Raw genomic sequence first — 24,761 nt, 5'->3', positions numbered from 1 at the left:
TTTCCTGAAGCATGTACATGCAGTCTTCCTTTCCAGAGTGAAGACCAAGAGAAGTATTCACTTAAGAACTTTGCACTGTCCTGCAATTTCACACACGTTATCCCCTTAGTTCCTAATGGGTCTACTCTTTTCCCGGTTAGCCTCTTCCCTTTAATGCATTTGTTCAATATTTTAGCAAATCCAATCCTAATCTTGTTTGAAATTCCTTTTTCATGCTTTTTGTTCTTCTATTTGCTTTCTTAAGTTCTCTAACGCATTTACTTTATTCCTGTAGGGTAGCAGCTGAATTGCTCCCTCGGACTTACTCAAAGCCTTCTTCTTTTTCCTCATCCGAGACCGAGACATCTAGGGTTCTTTGAACTTATTGTTTCTAAATTTCCCTTTAAAGGAAACATGTTGGATCTGTCCTCTATTCGGCTCCTTTTTGAATGCTCCCAACAGCTCCACTGTAGACTTACCCACACTGAGCTGTTCCCAGCCAAACATGTCCAGGTCCTGTCCTTTATTTTAATAAAATCTGCCTTCCCCCAATCTGAAGCCATATTTTTCCTTGTCTAGAACAAGTTTGAACTGTTGTGTGGTGTGGTCGGTATTGCTAAAAGGTTCGTCCACTGTCACATCGAACACTTGTCCAGCATCTTTCCCCAAAACCAGATCCGGCACTGCACAATCCCTTCTTTGGCCTTCTGCACGTTGATACAACAATTTCCCTGGTTACATTTCAAGCAATCTGCCCCTCCAAACCTTTAACACTATGACTATCCCAGTTTATGTTGGGAAAGTTGAAATCCCCTCATAAAATTGCCCAATTATCACTCTTCCACACCTACGTGAACTGTCTACCTACTTGCACCTCTAATTCCCACTGACTCTATGGAGGCCTATAGTACACTCCCAGTGAAGTGCCTGGCCTCTTAACATTCCCAAGTTCTACCCTTAAAACCTTGTTTGAGCTCCTTTTAACAATACCTTGTTTGAGCTCCTTTTATCGCAGTAATTAACTCGTTAATTAATAGTGCTACACCACCACCTTTTCTACATCTTCCTCTGTCTCGCCCAAAGATCCTATATCCCAGAATGTTAAATTGCCGGTCCTCAACCATGTTTCTGTAATGGTAACAATATCATACTTCAATGTGTCAATCCGTGCCATTAACTCATTAGTCTTAATAAAAAGCAAAAGAACTGCAGATGCTTCAAATCAGAAGTTGCTGGAAAATCAAAATTAACACTTCAGGTCCAATGACCCTTCCTCAGTTCTGAGGAAGAGTCACTAGACTCTAAACATATTTCTGATGAAGGACTTATGCCCGAAATGACAACTCTCTTGCTCCTCGGATGATGCATGACCTGCTGTGCTTTTCCAGTGCCACATTTTTTGATTCTGACTCTCCAGCTTCTGCAGTCCTCACTTTCTCCTAGTAACATGATGTGTCTCTATTTCATTGATATTCTGTGTCCCCTCCCCCACCAGACTAGTTTAAACCTAACAGCACTAGCAAACCTTCACACCAGGATGCTGGTCCCAATGTGGATCAGGTGCAAACCTTCCTACTTTCCTCAAAAATGGTCCCAGTGATCCAGGAATCTAAATTCTTGCACTAAGTCTTGAGCCAGGCATTCATTTGCCCTATTTCTATATTCACTAGCATGTGGCAAATTCAGAATGTATTTTGCAAATTTGGTGGTCACGAACACCCAAAAAATGGGGGTTGTCTTGACAGAATTGCCTCTCCCCTCCTCAAGGATCTTGACACTTAACTTCAACAACAGGACTTTCCCTGGATATAAAAAAGTTTCCTTGCTTGCACATTTTTGACTGATGAAGGGATTTTGCCCGAAATGTCAATTTTACTGCTCCTCGGATGCTGCCTGAACTGCTGTGCTCTTCCAGCACCATGAATACAGAATCCATTTTTTACCAGTCTAGCTTTCATGGATGGAATTAACAAGTTTCATATCTTCAGGACTTTGAAACATATGCAACATTGGAATCTTGCAACCAAAAACATAACTGGATTCATAAACTGAAATAATCCCATACAGTCATGGCTCAGTTGCTCTCACTTCTGAGTCAGACATTTGTGGGCTCAAGTCCCACTGCAGGACAGTTACAGAACTATTGCTAGGCTCTCTTGGATTGAGGCAAAATATCCACTGCCCTACTCTAAAGAAAAGCAGGAATTTCTGGTCAATATTTATCTGTCAAATCAACATCACAGAAACAGAAGATCTGGTCATAGTCATCATGCTGTTTATTTGACCTGTTTGTGCGCAATTTGCTGCTGCATTTCCTACAACATAATAGTGACAGTATTTACTACATTGGCTATAAGGTAGCTGCTGTACAAGTCACTATAAACCCTATCGTGGCATTTTTAAAAGATTATTATTCTACCAATCTGCACAGCTGAAATACTTACAAATGCACAACTTTCCTCATCAGATTCAGGCTGAGACAAGTCTGATTCACTTCTCGATTTAGTTAGTTTGTAGGTTGAATTTGATAGCACAGGATGGCTTTCTGCTGTCAAACTTTCACTCCTGGAAGAAATAAATCCAGTTATCATTGAAGTTCTCTCCAAACTTCAAATTAAATCACACTTTCAAAAGATTTGTCAAAGTTTACTTACTATTATGAAGGTAGTGTTATGACAAACAGACAGCAGAACCAAATCAGCCCTTCTATCTCTGCATTCATAATACAGTAAAATTACAACCTTTGAAGACCCTTAAAATTGATCGCAATGGTTCCTAACCAGACTTTTGCATAACCAATTCCAGACTGTGCAGATACTCAGTTCCAGGCACTCATTTGCATTTTAAAAGTCTAACAATTTATAAACAATACAATTAGCAGAGTAAAATTTTACTATCTATGCTTTAAACCCAAACCTTTGTTTTCAGCCCCATTCACACATCAGACAGACAACAAACAGTTAAGAGATAACTCAAAGAAAATAGAAGAAACTAGTCAGATTAGTTAAGTAGTTTCCCATTGTACTGTTCTACAGGCATAGATGATGGTTTTGTTAGATATTTTTGAAATTTTATTCCGTTCACTCAGATAAAAGTAGTTATCCTTGTAACTCCCTCCACTGCATGTCAGACTAACCATCTCCTCCATGAGGTCCCAGTTACCATACATTTTATGCCACGCAGAAAGTCTTTTGCACATTTGCTAGAACCAATTCCCAGGTACAGACCTTGTGAACAGTCAACTTCAGCCATCTGTTCAAACATCATGCTTTTCCCTGACGATGTAACATCTCAAGAACACTTTGATCACAAATCAACCTGCAAGTAACTTCCAGGCCTGGCCTCTTGAATAAATAAAAGCTTGTTTTGTCCATTTTCCTTTTAACACAAGCTATTCCCCACAGTCCAAAAGTTACCTTTAACTCTCAGTGCCCAGTTCACATCTCCAAACAAAAACTGATAAACAAATAGAATAAAAATAATGAATAATAAAGAATGCCCAACAGCAGTACTGTTATTTGAGAACTTGTATTCTAAAGTGGAAGAAAAATGAATTGTAGTGTTTCAGTTCTGTGAAGAGTTGATCCTTTTTTTTGCTAAATAGTCAAAGTAATTTTGAACAGAATTAGGTGTTCGCTAACTTAAGCTTCACATCATCTATGATGTGAGAGAAGGAGACAGAAACAGGCTCATGCAGAAGGAAATATCCCATAACCAGAATGCTGTTATTGATATTCTCCATACAGTGAGATCTGAGAATAAATACCAGGCTGCACAGATGTCAGTGAGAAGAAAACTCCAGATAAAAGGCTGTGGGGTCAGAGAGAAAGACATCCTAGAAGCCTGTTTCAAACACAGGTTCAGAAATTTGGAATAGCAGCTTGTTTCAAGGATCTCAGGGTGAAATGTTAATTAAAGAAAGCAGCACTTATTTTCTGAAAAGACACCAATAACAGCCATGGCAGCTGAACAAGAATCTTTCGTTTGAAGGTAGTATTGACACTTGACAGTGATTTAAGTGTTTCTAAGGGCATTGCTGGGACAATAGAGATGAATCTTTCTTTCTGATGAGAAAGCACCAATAGTTATTGCACAGTGTAATTCAGTTCATGTTTCTCTTGATGTTGTTTTCTCAAAATACTTTGAGAACTTATTGTGAATATGTTCAATGACTGAATAGCCAAGCTTGACTCTGGGATCTGACTTGTCCAGTAGAAGAATCAACTGAAATCATAACATTCTGTAAATCAAAAAAGTCAGTTAAGTTTGTCCACATAACTAGTGACACAATGATCGGGACATAATTTCATTTAAATTATTCTTGCAATGTCTAGAACATACTGTAACATTTGTGCGATACTAAAAGAGGGGGTCAATTTAAAATGGAAGTGAGAAGACATTTCTTCAGCCAGAGAGTGGTGGGCCTGTGAAATTCATTACCTCGGACCGCATTGGAGGCTGGGACGTTAAATGTCTTCAAGGCAGAGATTGATAATTTCTTCATCTCGCAAGGAATTAAGGAATACGGAGAATGTGTGTGTAAGTGGCATTGAAATGCCCATCAGCCATGATTGAATGGTGGAGTGGACTCGATGGGCTGAATTGCCTTACTTCCACTCCTATCTTTTATGGTTTTATGGAAGACCATAAGACCGTAAGAAACAGGAACAGGAGCAGGCAATTCTGCCCCTTGAGCCTGCCCTGCCAGTCAATTGGATCATGGCTGATTGGATCATCTTCATGTCCACTTTCCTGCCTTTTACTCATAACTTTGGATTCCCCTACAGATCAACAATCAAACTATTGTAGCCTTAAATATAAACAAGACACAGCACCCACAGTACTCTGTGGCAAGCAGCTCCAAAGATTCTCAACCGTCAGCAGAAATGCCTCTTCTTGGTCTTAAACTGGTATCCCTTGTGACAATGCTGCTCCTTTGACAAGATTATTGTCTCCTTTTTTTTGAGAGGGGTCACAAACACAGGGGTTCTGATATGTCTGATTTGTATGGGTTTTAGAGCCAATTTGATTTCAGATAACAGGTACCACCTCACACAAAAGGCTTTCAAGCTTTTAAAAAAACACTGATACAATGAAAGGGGAGTGGCCAGTTCAGTTTCTCTGATTTGGTTTGGTTTTAGCAGCCTAGCTGTTTGGATTGCAGCTGCTGGTCAAGTTTTAGCTGGGAACCCAGAGAAACTGCTGGGCCCAAAGAAACAGGTCCATGCTGATCTTCTCTCTCTCTCTGACATCTCTCCTGTGAGAACCTGTACTTGATTTACCTATTTTTTTGCTGGGGGAGTGTTTATTGTGATATTGCAAGTATTTGGAATAGCATCATTAATTTGCAATAGTCAAGGGGGCTTTTCAGATAAGTTATGTTCTTCTACATTCTGTTCATGTACGAATAAATTCTGGTTTGTTTAAAAGTGAGTGTTAGAGCCAGCTGCATTACTCCTGGTACATAACACTGTACACCTGTTTAAAGCAACTACAAAAGTTAGGGTCTGTGCTGCCTTCTTGAAATGTTTTGAAGGCGTCTGGCTTGGTACATAACACCTTCAACTTTGAGACTTAAATTTCAACTCAAACATAAACCTTATTTCTGAGAACTTGGAAATCATAGAAACCTGAGTCATTGACCAGTTTGACCTTAAGATCCTCATTATGTCACACTTGTAACTGAATAACCCAAGATGGGTAGAATATACACATAACTCTGGTTTTGACTATGGGGACTTTTAAACGATAACTATTTAGTTTTGAATGGTGAAGCATGTGTGAGAGGCTGAATGGTTTATTTCTGCTCCGACTTAAATGTCAGTATAGACCCTTTTCTCAGAGGATGGTTGGAGTCTGGAAATCACTATCTGAAGAGTTGTTCAGCAAGAAATTCTTGTTGCATTTAAGCTGTATTGATATACTAACTTGCTATGCCATTGCCTCCAGGGCTAGGGGTCAAAAGCTGGTAAACAGAGTTAGGTTACCAGAATGGATATGGAGTCCTCCAGCATAGAGACAGGCCCTTTGGCATCAAACTGGTCCATCTTACCAAAATATCCACCTATGCTAACCCAATGTCCTTCTAAACCTTTCCTATCCATATATATGTTTCAATGCCTTTTAAATGTTGTTAATATACACACCTCAACCACTTCCACTGCCAGCTCATTCCATATGCTTACCAGCCTCTGTGTAAAAAATGTTGACACTAAGCTTCCCTTTTATTTTTTCCCCTGTAGCATTAAACTGATGCCCTCTAGTCCATGATTCCCCAAACCTGAGAAAAAGATGGAATGCATTCACTGTATTCATACCCTTCATGATCTTATACACTTCTTTCAGATCCCCCCCCTTAGTCTCCTACTCTCCAAAAGAAAAAAGTCCTACCTTGTCTAACCTCTCCATCTAACTCAGACAGTTGAGTCCTGGCAATATCCGTGTAAAATTCTACACTCTTTCCAGTTTAAAAATACGCTTTCTATAGCAGGGTGATTAAAACTGAACACAACGCTCCAACTGTGGGCTCATCAATGTCCTTGTACAACTGCGACATAACTTTCCAACATCAATACTCAATGCCTTGACTGAAGAAGGTCAGTGTGCTAAAAACCTTCTTCACTGCCCTGTCTACCTGGACTCCATTTTCAGAGAACTGTGCACCAAGGTTCCTCTGCTCTAAAACACTCCTTAAGGCCCTACCATTCACCACAACACTCCTGCCTTGATATGATTTTCCAAATGCAAGACTGCATTAAACTGCATTTGCCATTCTCGGCCCACTTCCCCAGCTGATCAAGGTCCTGCTGTAATTTCTGATTACCTTCCTCACTGCCCATGATACCGCCTATTTTAGTGTCATCTGCAAATTTACTAATCATGTCTTGCACATTCTCATCCAAATCATTGATATAGATAACAAACAGTAATGGGCCTAGCACAGGCTAGTTACAGGCCTCCAGTCTGACAAGCATCCTTCCACTATTACCCTCTGCTGCCTACCATCAAGCCAATTGTGTATCCAATTTGCCAGGGCTCCCTGGCTTCCCTGCGATTTAACCTTCCAGAGCAGCTTAGCATGTGGAACCTTATCAAAGGCCTTACTGAAATCCACACAGACGATTTGACCACTCTGTGCTTGTGAACTTTCCTAGTCGCTCCATCTTAGAACTCTAACAAATTTGTGAAGTATGATCGCCCATGCACAATGCCGTGCTGACTGCTCCTGTCAGCAAACCCTGCCTGTCCAAATGCATGTACATCTTATCTCTCAGAATGTTCTCAAGTTACTTATCCACTACAGATGATACACCTATTGGTCTATAGCTCCCAGGTTTATCTTTGCAGCTCTTCTAGAATAAGGGTAAACATTTGCTACCATCCAGGCTTCCAGGCCTCACACCCATGGCTAACAATGATGCAAAAATTCCACAGCTCCCGCAACTTCTTCTCCAGCCTCTTGCCGGTTTCTTAAATATATCTGATCAGGACCAGGAGATTTATCTACCTGAATATAGAACATAGAACAGTACAGCACAGAACAGGCCATTCAGCTGACGTTGTGCCGACCACTGATCCTCATGTATGCACCCTCAAATTTCTGTGACCATATGCATGTCCAGCAGTCTCTTAAATGTCCCCAATGACCTTGCTTCCACAACTGCTGCTGGCAACACATTCCACGCTCTCACAATTCTCTGTGTAAAGAACCCGCCTCTGACATCCCCTCCATACCTTCCTCCAGCTTAAAACTATGACCCCTCGTGTTAGTCATTTCTGCCCTGGGAAATAGTCTCTGGCTATCGACTCTATCTATGCCTCTCATTATCTTGTATACCTCAATTAGGTCCCCTCTTCTCCACTGAAAAAAGTCCGAGCTCAGTCAACCTCTCCTTATAAGATAAGCCCTCCAGTCCAGGCAGCATCCTGGTAAACCTCCTCTGAACCCTCTCCAAAGCATCCACATCTTTCCTATAATAGGACGACTAGAACTGAACTCAGTATTCCAAGTGCGGTCTAACCAAAGTTTTATAGAGCTGCAACAAGATCTCACGACTCTTAAACCCAATCCCCCTGTTAATGAAAGCCAAAACACCATATGCTTTCTTAACAACCCTGTCCACTTGGATAGCCATTTTAAGGGATCTATGTACCTGCACACCAAGATCCCTCTGTTCCTCCACACTGCCAAGAATCCTATCCTTAATCCTGTACTCAGCTTTCAAATTCGATCTTCCAAAATGCATCACCTCGCATTTATCCAGGTTCAACTCCATCTGCCACCTCTTAGCCCATCTCTGCATCCTGTCAATGTCCCGCTGTAGCCTACAACAGCCCTCTATACTGTCAACGACACCTCCACCTTTTGTGTCATCTGCAAACTTCAATCCCCTCATCCAAGGCATTAATAAAAATTCTAAATAGTAGAGGCCCAAGGATAGAGCCCTGTGGAACACCACTCACCACAGACTTCCAGGCAGAATATTTTCCTTCTACTACCACTCGCTGTCTTCTGTTGGCCAGCCAATTCTGTATCCAGACAGCTAGGTTCCCATGTATCCCATTCCGCCTGACCTTCTGAAAGAGCCTACCATGAGGAACCTTATCAAATGACTTGCTGAAGTCCATATACACTACATCCATAGCTCGACCCTCATCAACTTTTCTAGTCACATCCTAAAAGAACTCGATAAGGTTTGTGAGGTATGACCTGCCCCTCACAAAGCTGTGTTGATTGTAATTACTCAAGCCATGCTCTTCCAGTTGTCATAAACCCTATCCCTCAGAATCCTTTCTAACACCTTGCAGACGAAAGACGTGAGACTTACTGGTCTGTAATTGCCGGGATTTCCCTATTTGCTTTCTTGAAGAGAGGAATTACATTTGCCTCTCTCCAGTCCTCAGATACGACTCCAGTGGAGAGTGAGGAAGCAAAGATCTTCACAAGTGGCGCAGCAATTGCATTTCTCATTTCCCAAAGCAGCCGAGGACAAATCTGGTCTTGGCCTGGCGACTTGTCAATCTTAATGTTTGACAAAATTTTCAGCACACCAGCTTCCTCTTTCTCTAGCCATTCCAGCATGCACACCTGCTCTTCAAAGGTTTCATTCACTACAAAGTTTGTTTCTTTCATAAAGACAGAAGCAAAAAACTCATTTAGGGCTTCCCTACCTCCTCAGATTCCACACACAAATTTCCTATGCTATTCCTGATCGGCCCTACTCTTTCTTTGACCATTCTCTTATTCCTCATATAAGTGTAAAATGCCTTTGTGTTCTCCCTAATCCATTCTGCCAAGCCTTTCTCGTGCCCCCTTCTGGCTCTCCTCAGACCATTTTTAAGCTCCTTCCTCACCTGCCTGTAATCCTCTAGAGCTGAGCTTGACCCTAGCTTCCTCCACCTTATGCAAGCTACCTTTTTCCTTTTGACGAGAAGTTCCACCTCTCTCGTCATCCAAGGTTCCTTTATCTTACCACTTCTTGCCTGTCTCAAAGGGACATATTTATTCATCACTTGCAACAACTGTTCCTTAAACAGTCTCCACATGTCTATAGTTCCTTTACCATGGAACAATTGCTCCCAATCCATGCTTCCTAACTCATGTTTAATCGCACCATAGTTTCCTCTTCCCCAATTAAATATCCTCCCATTTTGCCTAAACCTCTCCTTCTCCATAGCTATGTAGAATGTGAGGCAATTGTGGTCACTATCACCAAAATGCTCTCCCACCACAAGATCTTATACCTGCCCCGGCTCATTTCTGAGCACCAAGTCTAGAATGGCCTCTCCCCTCGTTGGCCTGTCAATGTACTGACTTAGGAAACCCTCTAATACGTTCAGCATCTCCTCTACTGTAATATGGACTCTCTCCAAGATATGACCACTAACTTCCCCAAGTCTTCATGTCTTTCTCCATGATAAACGCAGACGAGAAATATTCATTGAAGACCTTGCCTATCTCCTGTAGTTCTACTCATTCATGTCCACTTTGGTCCTTGAGAGGTCTTATTCTCACCCTAGTTGTTCTTCTTCCTTTAATAGATTTAAAGAACCTCTTTTGATTCACCCTAATCTTCTCAGCCAAGGCTATCTCGTGCCTCCTTTTCACTCTTCTGATTTCCTTTTTCAGTAAACTCTTGTACACCCAATATACCTCCAGGGATTCCCTTGATCCCAGCTGCCTATACCTGAGTCATACCTCTTTCTTTTTTCTGGTCAAAGTCTCAAAAGATGTCATTCACGGTCCCCTATTCCTGCCAACCTTGCCCTTCGCCCTCACAGGAACATTTGATCTGGATGTCCAACTATCTCACTTATAAAGGCCTCCCGCTTGCCAGAGGTCCCTTTACCTGGAAACAAACTACGCCAATCAATCTCTGCAATCTCCTGTTTAATAATTCCATCAAAATTTGCCTTGCCCCAATTTAGAACTTGAACCAGTGGACCAGTTTTGTCCCTCTCCTTAACAAATTTAAAATCAATAGAAGTATGGTCACTGGTCCCAAAGTGCTCCCCACAGTCACCCTAATTCCCACTAGCAGGCCAAGTTTAACCTACTCCGGAGTAGGCCATTCTATATGATTCACCGAAAGGCCACATCTGTGCTATAAATGATGTAAGTGGGAGTAATGTAAAAGAAAGTTGATCTAGAAGTATCCAAAACATATTCAACTTACTGATGGAGTTGAAAAGAAGAAGGTAAGATTAGATTAGATTACTTAGTGTGGAAACAGGCCCTTCGGCCCAACAAGTCCACACCGACTCGTCGAAGCGCACCCACCCAGACCCATTCCCCTACATTTACCCCTGCACCTAACACTACGGGCAATTTAGTATGGCCAATTCACCGAACCTGCACATTTTTGGACTGTGGGAGGAAACCAGAGCACCCGGAAGACACCCACGCAGACACGGGGAGAATGTGCAAACTCCACACAGCCTGAGGCAGGAATTGAACCCGGGTCTCTGGTGCTGTGAGGCAGCAGTGCTAACCACTGTGCCACCGTGCCGCCCATACTTCATAGAATGGAGTCCAAGGTCTGTTTCAGTCATAATCGGTTACAGAATGATACAGCGTCAGAGTCATCAGAGGTCTACAGCTCAGAAAAAGGCCATTGGAGTTCGTAATGATCAAAAAAGGAATCTAATTCTTCCAATCCCATTTTCCTGTAGTTGGCCGATCGCCTTGTATGCTTTATCATTCCAAGTGCTCATTGCATACTTCTTCAATATCCTTTGGCTCTATTTCCCTTATAGACAGAGTCCAGATTCCACCACCATCTGGGTGAAGGAAAACTTTCTCATATCTCCTCTGAACATCTTACCTATTACCTTAAATCTATGTCCCTCTGTTCCTTGATCCTTCCACCAAGAGGAAACATTCCTTCCTATCACTCAATTTTATACATCTTAATAATATCCTCTGCTCCAAAAGGAGCAACTCCAGTCTATCTAATCTCACCTCATAACTTAAACTCTGCAGCCCAGGAAACAACTTAATAAATCTCCTCTGCACCCTCTCCAGTGCAATCACATCCCTCCTATAATGTGGATTCCAGAATGCATCTGTAGACCAACCAAAGTTTTATATAGTTCCAGCATGAGCACCCTGCTTTTAAGCTCTATACCTTAGCTAATAAAGACAAGTATCCAATATGGCTTCTTAACCACTTTTATCTACTGGTCCCATCACCTTAATGGACATCTAATTCTTGGCGCTTTCCAGGTTTTAATCATTCATCATATATTTTCTTGCCTGTTTGTGCTGCTCAAGTGTACCACCTCACACTTTTTCAGATTGTATTCCATTTGCCACTGATCAGACTATTTCTATTCTCCTGTAATCCAAGGTAAAATTCCTCACTATTTAGCACACACCTAATTCTCTTATCAACTGTAAACTGTGATGATACTGTGGCTTTTAGAGTTGTGTTCTGTTCAGTTTCTCTTGCAAAAAAAGTCACTGGTGCAAAAATGTCTCCCTCAGACAAGACAGTTGGTAAACCACTTTGAGTTGTCCCTGCATTTTTTTAAAACTAAGACAAAAAGAATCATGACTAGGCAGGGTCAGGCTCAAACAGATCCAAAGGTTTTTAGTTTTGCTTCCAGTTAGTTGATGGTTTTGCTGGCAATGGATGCAATATTTTCAATTCTTGTGCAGTGAGGGCACATAATGACAGCGTCATCAATACCAACATCTGTTCAAGTGTGTTGATAGGAGATACACTGTTTGATTATATTCTTTTAAAAAAAAACGGTTTCTAACCTGGTCATAAAACCAAGCCCTTCATTAGTCGTAGAATGTCCTATCTGGCCTTCATCTTTTTGATACAACTCTTGAATGACTGGGGTGACACCTAGAATTAACAATGCACATCGATGAATGACAGAGTTGCATGCTGCTGTGTAAAGGTCCTGTCCTTCTGTGAGTCCAGTGCTGACTCGCCGTTCTTCCCGGAGTTGAGACTGTGGATCCTCTAGTCGAACAACAGTTCCATTCCCAATTCCAGATGTGCTGCTCATTCTGTCACAATCACGACTACGAGCAACTTCACGTGCTGATAGGAAACATTGAAAGATTTCTGTAATATGTAACAAAAAAACACAAATAAACAGAGCACTCATTAAATGCTAGTAGAAGGTTAGACCAAAATAATACCAATTTATTTTGAAGTGACATCACCGATACTTTATTTATTGAGTTAAAAATCACAACACCAGGTTATAGTCCAACCAGGTTTAATTGGAAGCACACTAGCTTTCGGAGCACCGCTCCTTCATCAGGTGGGTGTGGAGGACACAATTGTAAGGCACAGAATTTATACCAAAAATTTACAGTGTGATGTAACTGAAATTATACATTGAAAAATACCTTGATTGTCTGTTGAGTCTTTCATCTGTTCAAATACCATGATAGTTTCACTTCTTTCATGTGTAAATGATAAAACATTTTTTAAAAGTTGCATTCTCAGGTTAACTGTAACAATTGGTGTTAGCTGGACAATATGTTGAAGTTGTTAGCCCCCTGTGTTCGCTGTCTATGCCATGGTGTTTAGATTGATTCTAATCTAAAAAGTGAGATAACAGAGTTTTACATGAATTCATGCAGTTTTTGAGCAAAGTACAATATAACTCTGAAAGTACAAATTCACCCCACAAAATATATGTGTGTGTGTGTGCGTCTGTCTGGGTTGGGGGATTGAGAGTGTGAGAGAGAGTGTATATATGTGTGTGTATGAGAGTATAGTGTCTTAAGTCTATGAGGGGGTGCATGTGAGAGTGTGGGAGTGTGTGTGTGGCTGAGGTGGGCGTTGAGAGTGTCTGTGAGAGAGAGTGTATATGTGTGTGAGCAAGTGTAGAGTGGTCGAAGTCTCTGAGAGGATGTACGTGTGAGTGTGGGAGTGTGAGTGTCTTTGTATATGCATACGTGTATAGTGCAACAGTAGTCAGCTGTAGTGTGACATAACCCCAGTTGGGGAACATTTCAGCCGCCCAGGACATTCTACCTCGGTCCTTCGGGTGACCATTCTCATATAGACAATAGATGCAGGAGAAGGCCATTCTGCCCTTTGAGCCTGCACCACCATTCAATATGATCATGGCTAATCATCCTTAATCAGTATCCTGTTCCTGCCTTATCTCCGTAACTCCATCTCCAAGGCAGACATCGGGACAGGCAGCAGCGAAAAGTGGCCGAGCAGAGGCTGATAGCTAAGTTCCATACCCATAGGGAGAGCCTCAACTAGGACCTTGGGTTCATGTCACATTACAGGTGACCACTATTGCACTATGGAGAGAGAGAGAGAGAGAGAGAGAGAGAGAGAGAGAGAGAGAGAGAGAGAGAGAGAGAGAGAGAGAGAGAGAGAGAGAGAGAGAGAGAGAGACACACACAGACAGACAGACACACACACACAGACAGACACACACACACACACTCTCAGAGACTTAGACCACTCTACTCTCACTCACACAGACACTCACAACCCCCCAACCCAGCCACACACACACTCCCACATGTACTCCCTCATAGACTCAAGACACTCTACACTCACATACACACACATATACACTCTCTCTCACATTCACAACCCCCCCAACCCAGACAGACAGACAGACACACACACACAGACTCACATGCACACATATGCATATATTTTGTGGGGTGAATTTGTACTTTCAGAGTTACATTGTACTTTGCTCAAAAACTGCATGAATTCATGTAAAACTCTGTTATCTCACTTTTTAGATTAGAATCAATCTAAACACCATGGCATAGGCAGAGAACACAGGGGGCTAACACCTTCAACATATTGTCCAGCTGTGGGCGGCACGGTGGCACAGTGGTTAGCACTGCTGCCTCACAGCGCCTGAGACCTGGGTTCAATTCCCGCCTCAGGCGAGTGACTGTGTGGAGTTTGCACGTTCTCCCCGTGTCTGCGTGGGTTTCCTCTGGGTGCTCCGGTTTCCTCCCACAGTCCAAAGATGTGCAGGCCAGGTGAATTGGCCATGCTAAATTGCCCGTAGTGTTAGGTAAGGGGTAGATGTAGATGTAGGTTACGCTTCGGCGGGGCGGTGTGGACTTGTTGGGCCGAAGGGCCTGTTTCCACACTGTAAGTAATCTAATCTAATCTAATCTAATCTAATCTAACACCAATTGTTACAGTTAACCTGAGAATGCAACTTTAAATAAAAATGTTTTGTCAGTTACACATGAAAGAAGTGAAACTATCATGGTACTTGAACAGATGAAAGACTCAACAGACAATCAAGGTATTTTTCAATGTATAATTTCAGTTACATCACACTGTAAATTTTTGGTATAAATTCTGTGCCTTACATTCTGTCCTCCACAACCACCTGTCAAAGGAGCGGAACTCCGAAAGCTAGTGTGCTTCCAATTAAACCTGTTGGACTATAACCTGGTGTTGTGTGATTTTTAACTTTGTACACCCCTGTGCAACACCAGCATCTCCAAATCATTATTTATTGAGATATCGGGTATCTTCTACCTGCATTCAAGGGAAATGGAGCACTGCAGCACAAGCATCAAAATATTCCTGAAAATGAATATGCAAAACACCAGCAATGCAAGCCGCTTAGAAAATGAAAGATTCTTTCAAGGTGGAAAGAAATGCTCAACAAGGGCTAATTTTCAAGAAGTGGAATGTCAAAATATAGCTTGGTTAAACAAAAGACCTAAATTTTTAAAAAGCACTGGCAGTTAGTGAATAAAAATGTTGCTAAGATTGCAAAATCTCTTGCTCACTACAAAATAACTACAGAAGGATGTTCAGAGACTTGGTTACAACAATATAGCCCTGATGCTCCAACATGTACTCCCTGTGAATATAGCTTCCTTTTCAGACCACAGGCTCAACTATCTTGTAACACATTTACTTGGGAATGCAAACATTTGCTGTCAGCTAAAAGAGTTATTTTGATCTTTAGTTTAGAGCAACGTTATTTCATTTTGGAACCATAAGATGACACATTTTTAAAAAACTACAGGGAGTTGAATTGCATTGAAATTTCAAGTACAGTACTGAGAATTCTTTTGACTATTTTGAGCATGGAAAATGTGAAATAGATTTTGCTGACCCGTGTGAGAAAATCTGTAGATCACACAATCTCTAATATCCCATGTTTAACTTCAGGCTTAAATGGAAAGAGCAAAGTACCTTTGTTATGAAGGGCAGGACCAAATGCAGAAACACCTTACTATTCAAACTTCATTACTGACATTACATTGTAACAACAGTTCTGAAAAACAGTCACTGGATTTGAAATGTTAACTCTACTTTCTCTCCACAAATGCTGCAGAGTTTCTCCACCAAATTCTCTTCCTGTTACTTTTGATTTACCTTTTTTGTATTGAGATAATAAATCTCAAGGAAGGAAAGTCTATAATGATTCAGAATCATACAATTTTACAGTATAGAGGGATTAGAAGGCCATTAGACTCATTGTGTCTGTACCGGTCCCTGAGAAAGCTACCCAGCTCGTCTCATTCTCCAGCCTTATCTCCATCGTCCTCAAAATTTATCACTTTCAAATACATATCCAGCTGTCTTTTGAATCCTCTAATGGAATCTACTTCCACCACTCTCCAAACCAACGCATTCCAAATCCTAGCAACTCCTCTACTCAAACAGTTGCTCCAATGCAGGATGCACTGCTTTAGATTTAATATTCATTCTTTTCCGAAAGCAAACAGCATGTTATACAATATGCAAACTAATAATGCAACATGTCTGAAATAGTGTTAACATTTAGCAGTCGAAAAACTCACCTTGCAAAAAATATGGACATAAATCTCTTCAACTACACGAAGAGAAATGGTTAAAAAATAAAATGGATTATCTTAAATTCTTCAAACAGAGATATTCTTCTGAATGTCTGACCAGAAGGTCCAATTTTCAAACTGAAGAAAACCATAAAAGGCTAAATCCCTTTATGGTATTTTTTTTCCCATCTGACTAAAAGCAGCATCCACAAGATTTTCTGGCTATTTCACAGTATTAACAGCTTAACTGCTTGAGATATTGGCACACTTTGATACAACCCTCAAAAAGAAAATACCACATAGGAATCCAGCAAAAGGCTGAGGAAACAGTTAAGCCCACAAGGTATAAAAGACATACTATTTCAAGAATGCAAGCCAAACTTTAGCAGTGTTGTTTGGAATTGTTGCTTCAATAGTACAACCACCATCGGTGAAAATCATTTGCACTAATTAGGACCAACAACAGTTTACACCAAAAGAATAATATTACAGCTATCTTTAATGTTGATCTGGTTAATTTAGCTATACAACTACCAAAAAAATCTTCAACTACATCCAAGAAGTTGGTTAATCGTCACCTCCAGGTTTGTTTCTGCTTATTGGAGATGACCATTGCTAACAGCAGTTGGTAGATTAGGACAAATAATTTAGTTTGAAATTTGTAAATTATTAATTTTCTAGACAGAATTTAGAACAGTACAACACAGAAACAGACCATGGCTAACCATGATGCCATTCTAAACTAATTTTATCTGCCAGCACATTGTCCATATCCCTTGATTCCCTGCCTTTTCATGCATCTATGTAAATGCCTATGAGACATTGCTATCATTTCTGCTTCTACCATGTCCCCAGCTATATGTTCCAGGCACCCACCACTCTGTGTGTGGAAAAAAAACCTTCCTCGCACATTTCCCTTAAACTTATCTCCTCTCTCCTTAAACTTATGCCTCCTAGTATTTGACATTTCCACCCTGGGGAAAAGACTGACTATCTACCTATCTATGCCTCACAATTTTATATACTTCAGTCAGGTCATCCCTTCAACCTCTGATGCTCCAAGTTTGTCCAACCTCTCCTTATAGCAAATACATTCCAATCCAAGCAATATTCTGGTAAACCTCTTTTGCATCCTCTCCAAAGACTCCACATCCTACTTATAATGTGGCGACCAGAACCACAAGCAATACTCCAATCATGGCCATCATACAACATGAATGAAACAATGGGCAACTACTATATTATTTGCTCGGACTACAAGACAAACAATTTGACTTGTACCCAAATGCCATTCAAACAAATTAGTTCTAGATATATTTACTTACTTCCAGCAGTCATGACGTCTTGCTCCCTTTCTTCCTCCTCTTGTTCCAGATGCTCATCTTCACGGTCTCGATATGCCTGCTCTTCCATTTCAGCTTCTTCATCAATGGTACGAGTGAAAGAAAGCTCTTGAAGATCAACATCTGTCGTGTCTTGATTTTCAGATAACTTGAGAAAAAGGGAAGGTAAAGTAAAACTTTTTTTTAAAACATTGTGGTATTTTGCATTATTTATTTGAGAAATCAATACTATATCTTTCCTTTAGAAAACATTATTAGAGGAGAAAGTGAGGACTGCAGATGCTGGAGATCAGAGCTGAAAATGTGTTGCTGGAAAGCGCAGCAGGTCAGGCAGCATCCAAGGAACAGGAGAATCGATGTTTCGGGCATCAGCCCTTCCTGGGCCGATGCCTGAAATGTCGATTCTCCTGTTCCTTGGATGCTGCCTGACCGGCTGCGCTTTTCCAGCAAAACATTATTAGACCCATTTTGTGGGCTGGCTAAAAAAAAGTGATTCAAAACTGAAATTGATGAACAGTTATTCCTCAAGACTAACAACTTGAACAGGCAGAGACTGATTGAATCAAACAAAAAGTATGCATAATGGATCATTTTCATTTAAAGACTACAACAACACAGAGGGATTTGCTAAATCCTTGGCTTTTCATCTTCAAAACACATTTTTCAAGCAAGAAGAACACAGCAAAACTGAACCCAGATGAGCCACCTGGTATTAACCTCAGCAATGAGAACAACAGTTATACAAAAATAAAACAAAGTGAAAATGCTGGAAATCTGAAACAAAAACTATGTCCTCGAGAAAGGTCACCAGACTCAAAATGTTAACTCCGCTTTCTCTCCACTGATGCTACCACGAGTTTCGACAGCAATCCCAGCCCTTGATCTTGCAAAGTCCAATTTACTAAAATCTGGGTACTCATATTAAAATTGGGGAGAGCTGTCTGACAGGCTTTGTTGCAAATACATTTGTCCATAGAGACAGACAGCATGCTTTACAGAACATTATTGCATTTTACTCATGCAACATTGTCAAGAATATTTGAATGGGCTAACTCAGTTACATTTGAATTATTTATATTTTTAAAAAGTTATTTCAAAAACTTACTCTCCTTTCACTGGAAAGTGACTGGGTCTGGATAAGTTCCAGGTTTTTGCATGCTAGCAGTTTGTTACGAACTTTGTAAACACAACGATATATTTCTGCAAGTGTTTTACTTGGCTGATACCTAAAAGATATTAGAAAAACATCAGGTTTGAAAATGTTGATGAATGGAATACAGAGCAACCTTGATCATCCGAATGAGACCGGTGGGGAGTATGCTGTTTGGATAACTGATTGTTTGGATAACAGACAATGTTTTTACGGGACCTTGAGATCTTGTTCAGATAATCTGAAATTCGGATAATTGACATTCGGGTAACTGAGGTTGCTCTTTTTCAATTGGCAACATGTGACAAATAAATTGTGAGAAGGTTCATGACTTTTACAAAAAGACATTCCAACAGTCTTCTGTTGCAACCCAAACTTCTTCAATTAAATCTTACCTCAGCATTGAGAAGGCTGCTACCTGATTTGGAGCAGGAACATCTCACTCAGAGTCAGTTGAAACAAAACATCAATAAGCCTCTTCTAACTTTGCTCTCCAGAGTCATGGAGACACACAGCATGGAAACAGACCCTTCGGGCCAACTCATCTATGTCAGCCAGACATCCTCATCTAATCTAGTCCCATTTGCCAACATGTGGCTCATATGCTCTAATCCCTTCGTCTTCATACACCCATCCAGCTGTATTTTAAATGTTGTAGTTGTAACAACCTCTGCCTCTTCCTCTGGCAGCTCATTTCATACATGCACCACCCTCTGCATGAAAAAGGTTGCCACTTAGGTCACTTTTACATTTTTCCCCTCTCACCCTAAACCTACTACCTCTTGTTCTGGACTCCCCCATCCCAGGGAAAGACCTTGGCTATTTACCTATCCATGACCCTCATTATTTTATAAATCTCTATAAGGTCACCCCTCAGCTTCCGTCGCTCCAGGGAAAACAGCCCCACTCTCTCCCTACTATAGCTCAAATCCTCCAACCCTGTAAATCTTTCTGAACCTTTTCAAGTTTCACAACATCTTTTCTATAGCTGGGATCACAGAATTGCATTCCGTATTCCAAAAATGGCCTAACCAATGTCCTCTACAGCCACAACATGACCTCCCGACTTCTATATTTAATGCTCTGTTCAATACAGGAAAGCATACCAAACATCATCTTCGCTATCTTATCTACCTGTAACTCCACTTTTAAGGAACAATGAACCTGCATTCCAAGGTCTCTGTTCAGCAACAGTCCCTTACCATTATGTATATAAACCCTGTCCTGATTTGGCTTTCCAAAATGCAGTACTTCCCATTTATCCAATTTGAACTCCATCTGCCACTCCTCAGCCCCTTGGCCCATCTGATCAAGATCCCATTATAATCTGAGGTAACCTTCTTCGCTGTCCGCTACACCTCCAATTTTGGTGTCATCTGCAAACTTACTAACTATACCTCCTATGTTCATATCCAAATCATTTAAATAAATGACAAAAAGTAGCAAACTCAACACCGATCCCAGTGGCACACAACTGGTCACAGGCCTCCAGTCTGAAAAGCAACCTTCCACTACTACCCTCTGCCTTTTATCTTCAAACCAGTGGCGTATCAAATGGCTAATTCTCCATCTATCCCATGAGATCAAACCTTGCTAACCAGTCTACCATGAGAAGCCTTGTCGAATGCCTGACTGAAGTCCACATAGGTCACGTTCACTGCTGTGCCCTCATCAATCCTCTTTGTTACTTCTTCAAAAAATTCCATCAAGTTTGTGAGACATGATTTCCCACGCACAAAGCCATGCTGACTATCCCTAATCAGTCCTGGCCTTTCCAAATGCATGTAAATCCTGTCCCTCAGGATTCCCTCCAACAACTTCCCCACCACCGATGTCAGGCTCATCGGTCTGTAGTTCCTTAGCTTTTCCTTATCACCTTCTTAAGTAACAGCACCATGCCAGCCAACCTCCAGTCTTCTGACACCTCACCCAAGAGTATCGATGATACAAATATCCCAGCAAGGGTCCAAGCAATCACCCCCAGCCACCACAGAGTTGCAGGGCACGCTTATCAGGTCTTGGGTATCCAACCATCTTTATGCATTTCAAGACATCCTGCACCACCATCTCTGTAATATGGACATTTTTCCAAGATAAGATCATCCATTTCCCACATTCTATATCATAGAATCATGGAATCCCCACAGTGTGGAAACAGGCAATATGGCCCAACAAATCCACACTGACCGCCTGAAGAGTAACCCACCCAGATTCATTCCCCTACCCTGTTACTTTGCATTTCCCCTGATATCTTCCATGTCCTTCTCCACAGTAAACACTGATGCAAAATACTTGTTTAGTATGTCTCTCATCTCCTGTGGTTCCACACATAGGTTGCTTTGCTGGTCTTTCAGGGGCCCTATTCTCTCCTTAGTTACCCTTTTCACCTTAATATATTTATAAAATCCTTTCAGATTCTCCTTAACCCTATTTCCCAAAGCTACTTCATGTCCCCTTTTCGCCCTCCGGATTTCCCTCTTATGGATGCTCCTACTGTCTTTATACTCTTCTATGGATTGACTCAATCTCTGCTGTCTATACCTGACATATGCTTCCTTCTTTTTCTTAACCAAATCTTCAATTTCTCGAATCATCCAGCATTCCCTACACCAACCAGCCTTGCCTTTCAGCCGAACAGGAATATACTGTCTCAGGACTCTCATTATCTCACTTTTGAAGGCTTCCCATTTTCCATCTGTCCCTTTACGTACGAACATCTGCGCCAATCAACCTTTGAAAGTTATTGTCTAATACCGTCAAAAGTGACCTTCCTCCAGTTTAGGACTTCAACTTTTAGATCTGATCTATTTTTTTCCATCACTATTTTAAAACCAGTAGAATTATGGTCACTGGCCTCCAAGTGCTCCCATACTGACACCTCAGTCACCTGCCCAGCCTTATATCCCAAGAGTAGGTTAAGTTTTGCAGCTTCTCTCGTAGATACATCCACATGCTGAATCCAAACATTTTCTTGTACACACTTAAATTCTTCTCCATCTAAACCCTTAACACTGTGGCAGTCCTAGTCTATGTTTGGAAAGTTAAAATCCCCACCCATAACCAACCTATTACTCTTACAGATGACTGAGATTTCCTTACAAATTTGTTTCTCAATTTCCCCCTGTCCATTAGGGGGTCTATATACAATCCTAATAAGGTGATCATCCCTTTTTTATTTCTCAGTTCTACTGAAGTAACTTCCCTGAATGTATTCCCAGAAATATCCTCCCTAAGTACAGTCATAATGCTATCCCTTATCAAAAACGCTGCTCCCCCTCCTCTCTTGCCTCCATTTCTATCCTTCCTATAGCATTTGTATCCTAGAACATTAAGCTGCTAGTCCTGCTCACCCCTGAGCCATGTTTCTGTAATTGCTACGATGTCCCAGTCCCATGGTCCTAACCACGTCCTGAGTTCATCTGCCTTCTCTGTTCAGCCTCTTGCGCTGAAATAAATACAGTTTAATTTATCAGAGCTGAAAAATGTGTTGCTGGAAAAGTGCAGCAGGTCAGGCAGCATCCAAGGAGTAGGGGAATCAACATTTCGGGCATAAGCCCTTCTTCAGGAATTTATCAGTCCTACCTTCGTCTCTGCTTTGCTCCTGCCTGCCCTGACTGTTTTGACTCACTCATTTTCCCAATTATACTAGTCTCAGATTGATTTCTTTCCTCACTATTTCCCTGGGTCCCACCCTTCTACCTTACTAATTTAAATCCTGCTAAGCAGCTCTAGCAAATCTACCTGCCAGTATATTGGTACCCTTCCAATTCATGTGCAATCCATACTTCTTGTACAGGTCACTTCAACCCCAGAAGAGATTACAATGATCCACAAATGTGAACCCTTCTCCCCTGCACCAGCTCCGCAGCCACACATTCATCTGCTCCATCCTCCTATTCCTACCCGCACAAGCTCACAGCACCAGGTGTAATCCAAATATTACTACTCTCAAGGATCTCCTTTATAAATTCCTTCCTTTCTGTATTCTCCCTTCAGAAATTCATCCTTTTCCCTTCCTACGTCATTGTACACATTGGAATTAATGACCTACTGCTGGTTCCTCTCCCCTTTGAGAACATTCTGCACCCTGTCAGAGACATTCTTGATTCTGGCACCAGGGAAACAACATACCATTCTGATTTTGCACTGCCGGCTGCAGAAATGTCTGTACCTCTGACTAGAGAATCCCCTATCACAATCGATTGCTTGGAATCCAACATACCCCTCATTATAATAGAGACACTCTTGGTACCAGAAACTTGGCTGCTCATGCTACATTCCCCGGAGACTCCATCATCCCCTTCGTTTTCCAAAACAACATATTGCTGTTTTGATGGAAATTGCCACAGTGGACTCTTGCACTACCTGCCTACCCCTCCTAGCTTTTACCCATCTACCTGACTGTATCCGCAGCCTTTTCTCCCTTCCTATAACTACAATCCGTCACACCCCCAGCTCCTGTAAATTCCTTACTGTCTCTAACTGCCACTCCAACCCATCCATGTGATCTGATGGGATGCGCAAGCAAAACATTCTCACTATTTAAGATTTACAGCAAGTCTACACTTTAAAAAAAACGATGCCCCTGTCTGTTCCTGAGTTGTGAACTCCCCCAAAACATCTCCAAGGTCATCTGTGAGTTTCGCTGCTTTTTCATTTTTCCTAGACACACTCCGATGTCCAGAGATACTTGAACTCAAACAGCAAAGGGAGTAACTGTGCAGATTCACTGCTGTGTCAGATAGCAGTATAGGTTTCTTTCTCTGACCATGCGGTCACTGCCTTTGGCTGTCTTCCTCCTTTTTCAAGTGGCATTGTTTTGATCTTTTGTCTCCCATAGCTCCAAAACAATGCAACAGTATATAAAACAGTAAATGCTGCTCCTGGAATTCGAGGAAATCACCTCCAACACCTAAAATACCTCAAAATAAAAAGGAGCAGCTTTTACATCTTGGATTACCCTACACTGCTTTCTTGTTAACTGTATGTTACTGAGCTTCTCAAACTTCTAAAACAAGGAACTCTTTCATCAGCCAATTCTTTAACAGTTATAGACTTCTACATCAGAAAATGCAAATACCGTGGAAGGCTGACGAATACATTGGTACATTGCTACAATCCTGAACTTGAGAGCTCTGCATGACCAGACTAACGGCCAAGACTCTGAATCCATCTGAACAACTTAGAGCAATGAAACGATCCAGAACCATGTAATTTATGCAAGTATCTGAGATCAAATATCTAGCGGAATTTCACAACTTTAAAGGAACAAAGTATACCAAGCAACATCTGCTTCATCTTGTTCTGAGGTATTCTTAGAACATTGTAATCTTCTTTCACTCTCCATGCTTCAGTTCTGGTTTCTTGAAATTTCCATCCAATTGTGATTACAGACTTTGGCTAGCCTACTTCGGTCCTTGCCAAAAGATTCATCCTAGTGCTTCCTTCCTACTAGTTCCATACTTCCAAATTGGGTAACAACTTGAATGTTTTGTTATCCTTTAGGGTGCTTTAAAAGTGCAAATTGCTGTCATTGTTATCTGAGATCATTGTTAAATGGGTGAATACAAGTCACCCATTTAACAATGGGAACACAAGTGGCTAGCATCAATTGTCCTGTCAACTTATGTCATATCATTCAAATAATTAACATTGTATTTGGTTGAACCCGAAGTGCAGCTGATGTTATCCCAGTTGAGGGTAAAACAAATGACTAACTTCTCATGTTATGCCTCTCCTCAACACATTTTGGGATAGACAGTGTGACAATGCTGTGAATTTAAAAAGTTTATTTTGTCCTGGGTTATTTTTGAAGAGAGGTTGTAAAGGCAGAGATGGCAAATTGCCTACTGAAAAATGACGTAAATAAGGAGGCTTTTCAATTTTTAAAAAGTTGGAAGCAGCTTGAAGGGGAGTGGCTAGTTCCCACAGACTAGTATTTCTTTTAAGCTTTAGCAGTCAGAAAATGTTTTAGTTTACAGAACAGCTGGAAGTTACAGTTGATGAT

General features: G+C 41.2%; 1 protein-coding gene across 8 annotated transcripts in view; it reads right to left on the bottom strand.

Annotated features, from left to right (window-relative positions):
* The window catches only part of herc1 (HECT and RLD domain containing E3 ubiquitin protein ligase family member 1), a 466,732-nt gene that overhangs the window by 286,748 nt on the left and 155,223 nt on the right, over nt 1-24,761 (bottom strand). For 7 of the 8 annotated variants that reach the window (XM_072553323.1, XM_072553316.1, XM_072553320.1 and 4 more), the window contains 4 exons: nt 18,710-18,830; nt 17,587-17,752; nt 12,245-12,560; nt 2,424-2,544 (listed from right to left, as the gene is read on the bottom strand). In XM_072553323.1, coding sequence (XP_072409424.1) covers nt 2,424-2,544; nt 12,245-12,560; nt 17,587-17,752; nt 18,710-18,830 — 724 coding nt within the window. The remainder of the gene's footprint in view (nt 1-2,423; nt 2,545-12,244; nt 12,561-17,586; nt 17,753-18,709; nt 18,831-24,761) is intronic. The other variant, XM_072553319.1, reaches the window with a different exon arrangement.

This window comes from Chiloscyllium punctatum, chromosome 33 (genome assembly GCF_047496795.1).
Source record: "Chiloscyllium punctatum isolate Juve2018m chromosome 33, sChiPun1.3, whole genome shotgun sequence".
NCBI lineage: Eukaryota > Metazoa > Chordata > Chondrichthyes > Orectolobiformes > Hemiscylliidae > Chiloscyllium > Chiloscyllium punctatum.
The sequence above is the reverse complement of the archived record's forward strand: the minus strand, read 5'-3'. Positions and strand labels throughout refer to the sequence as shown.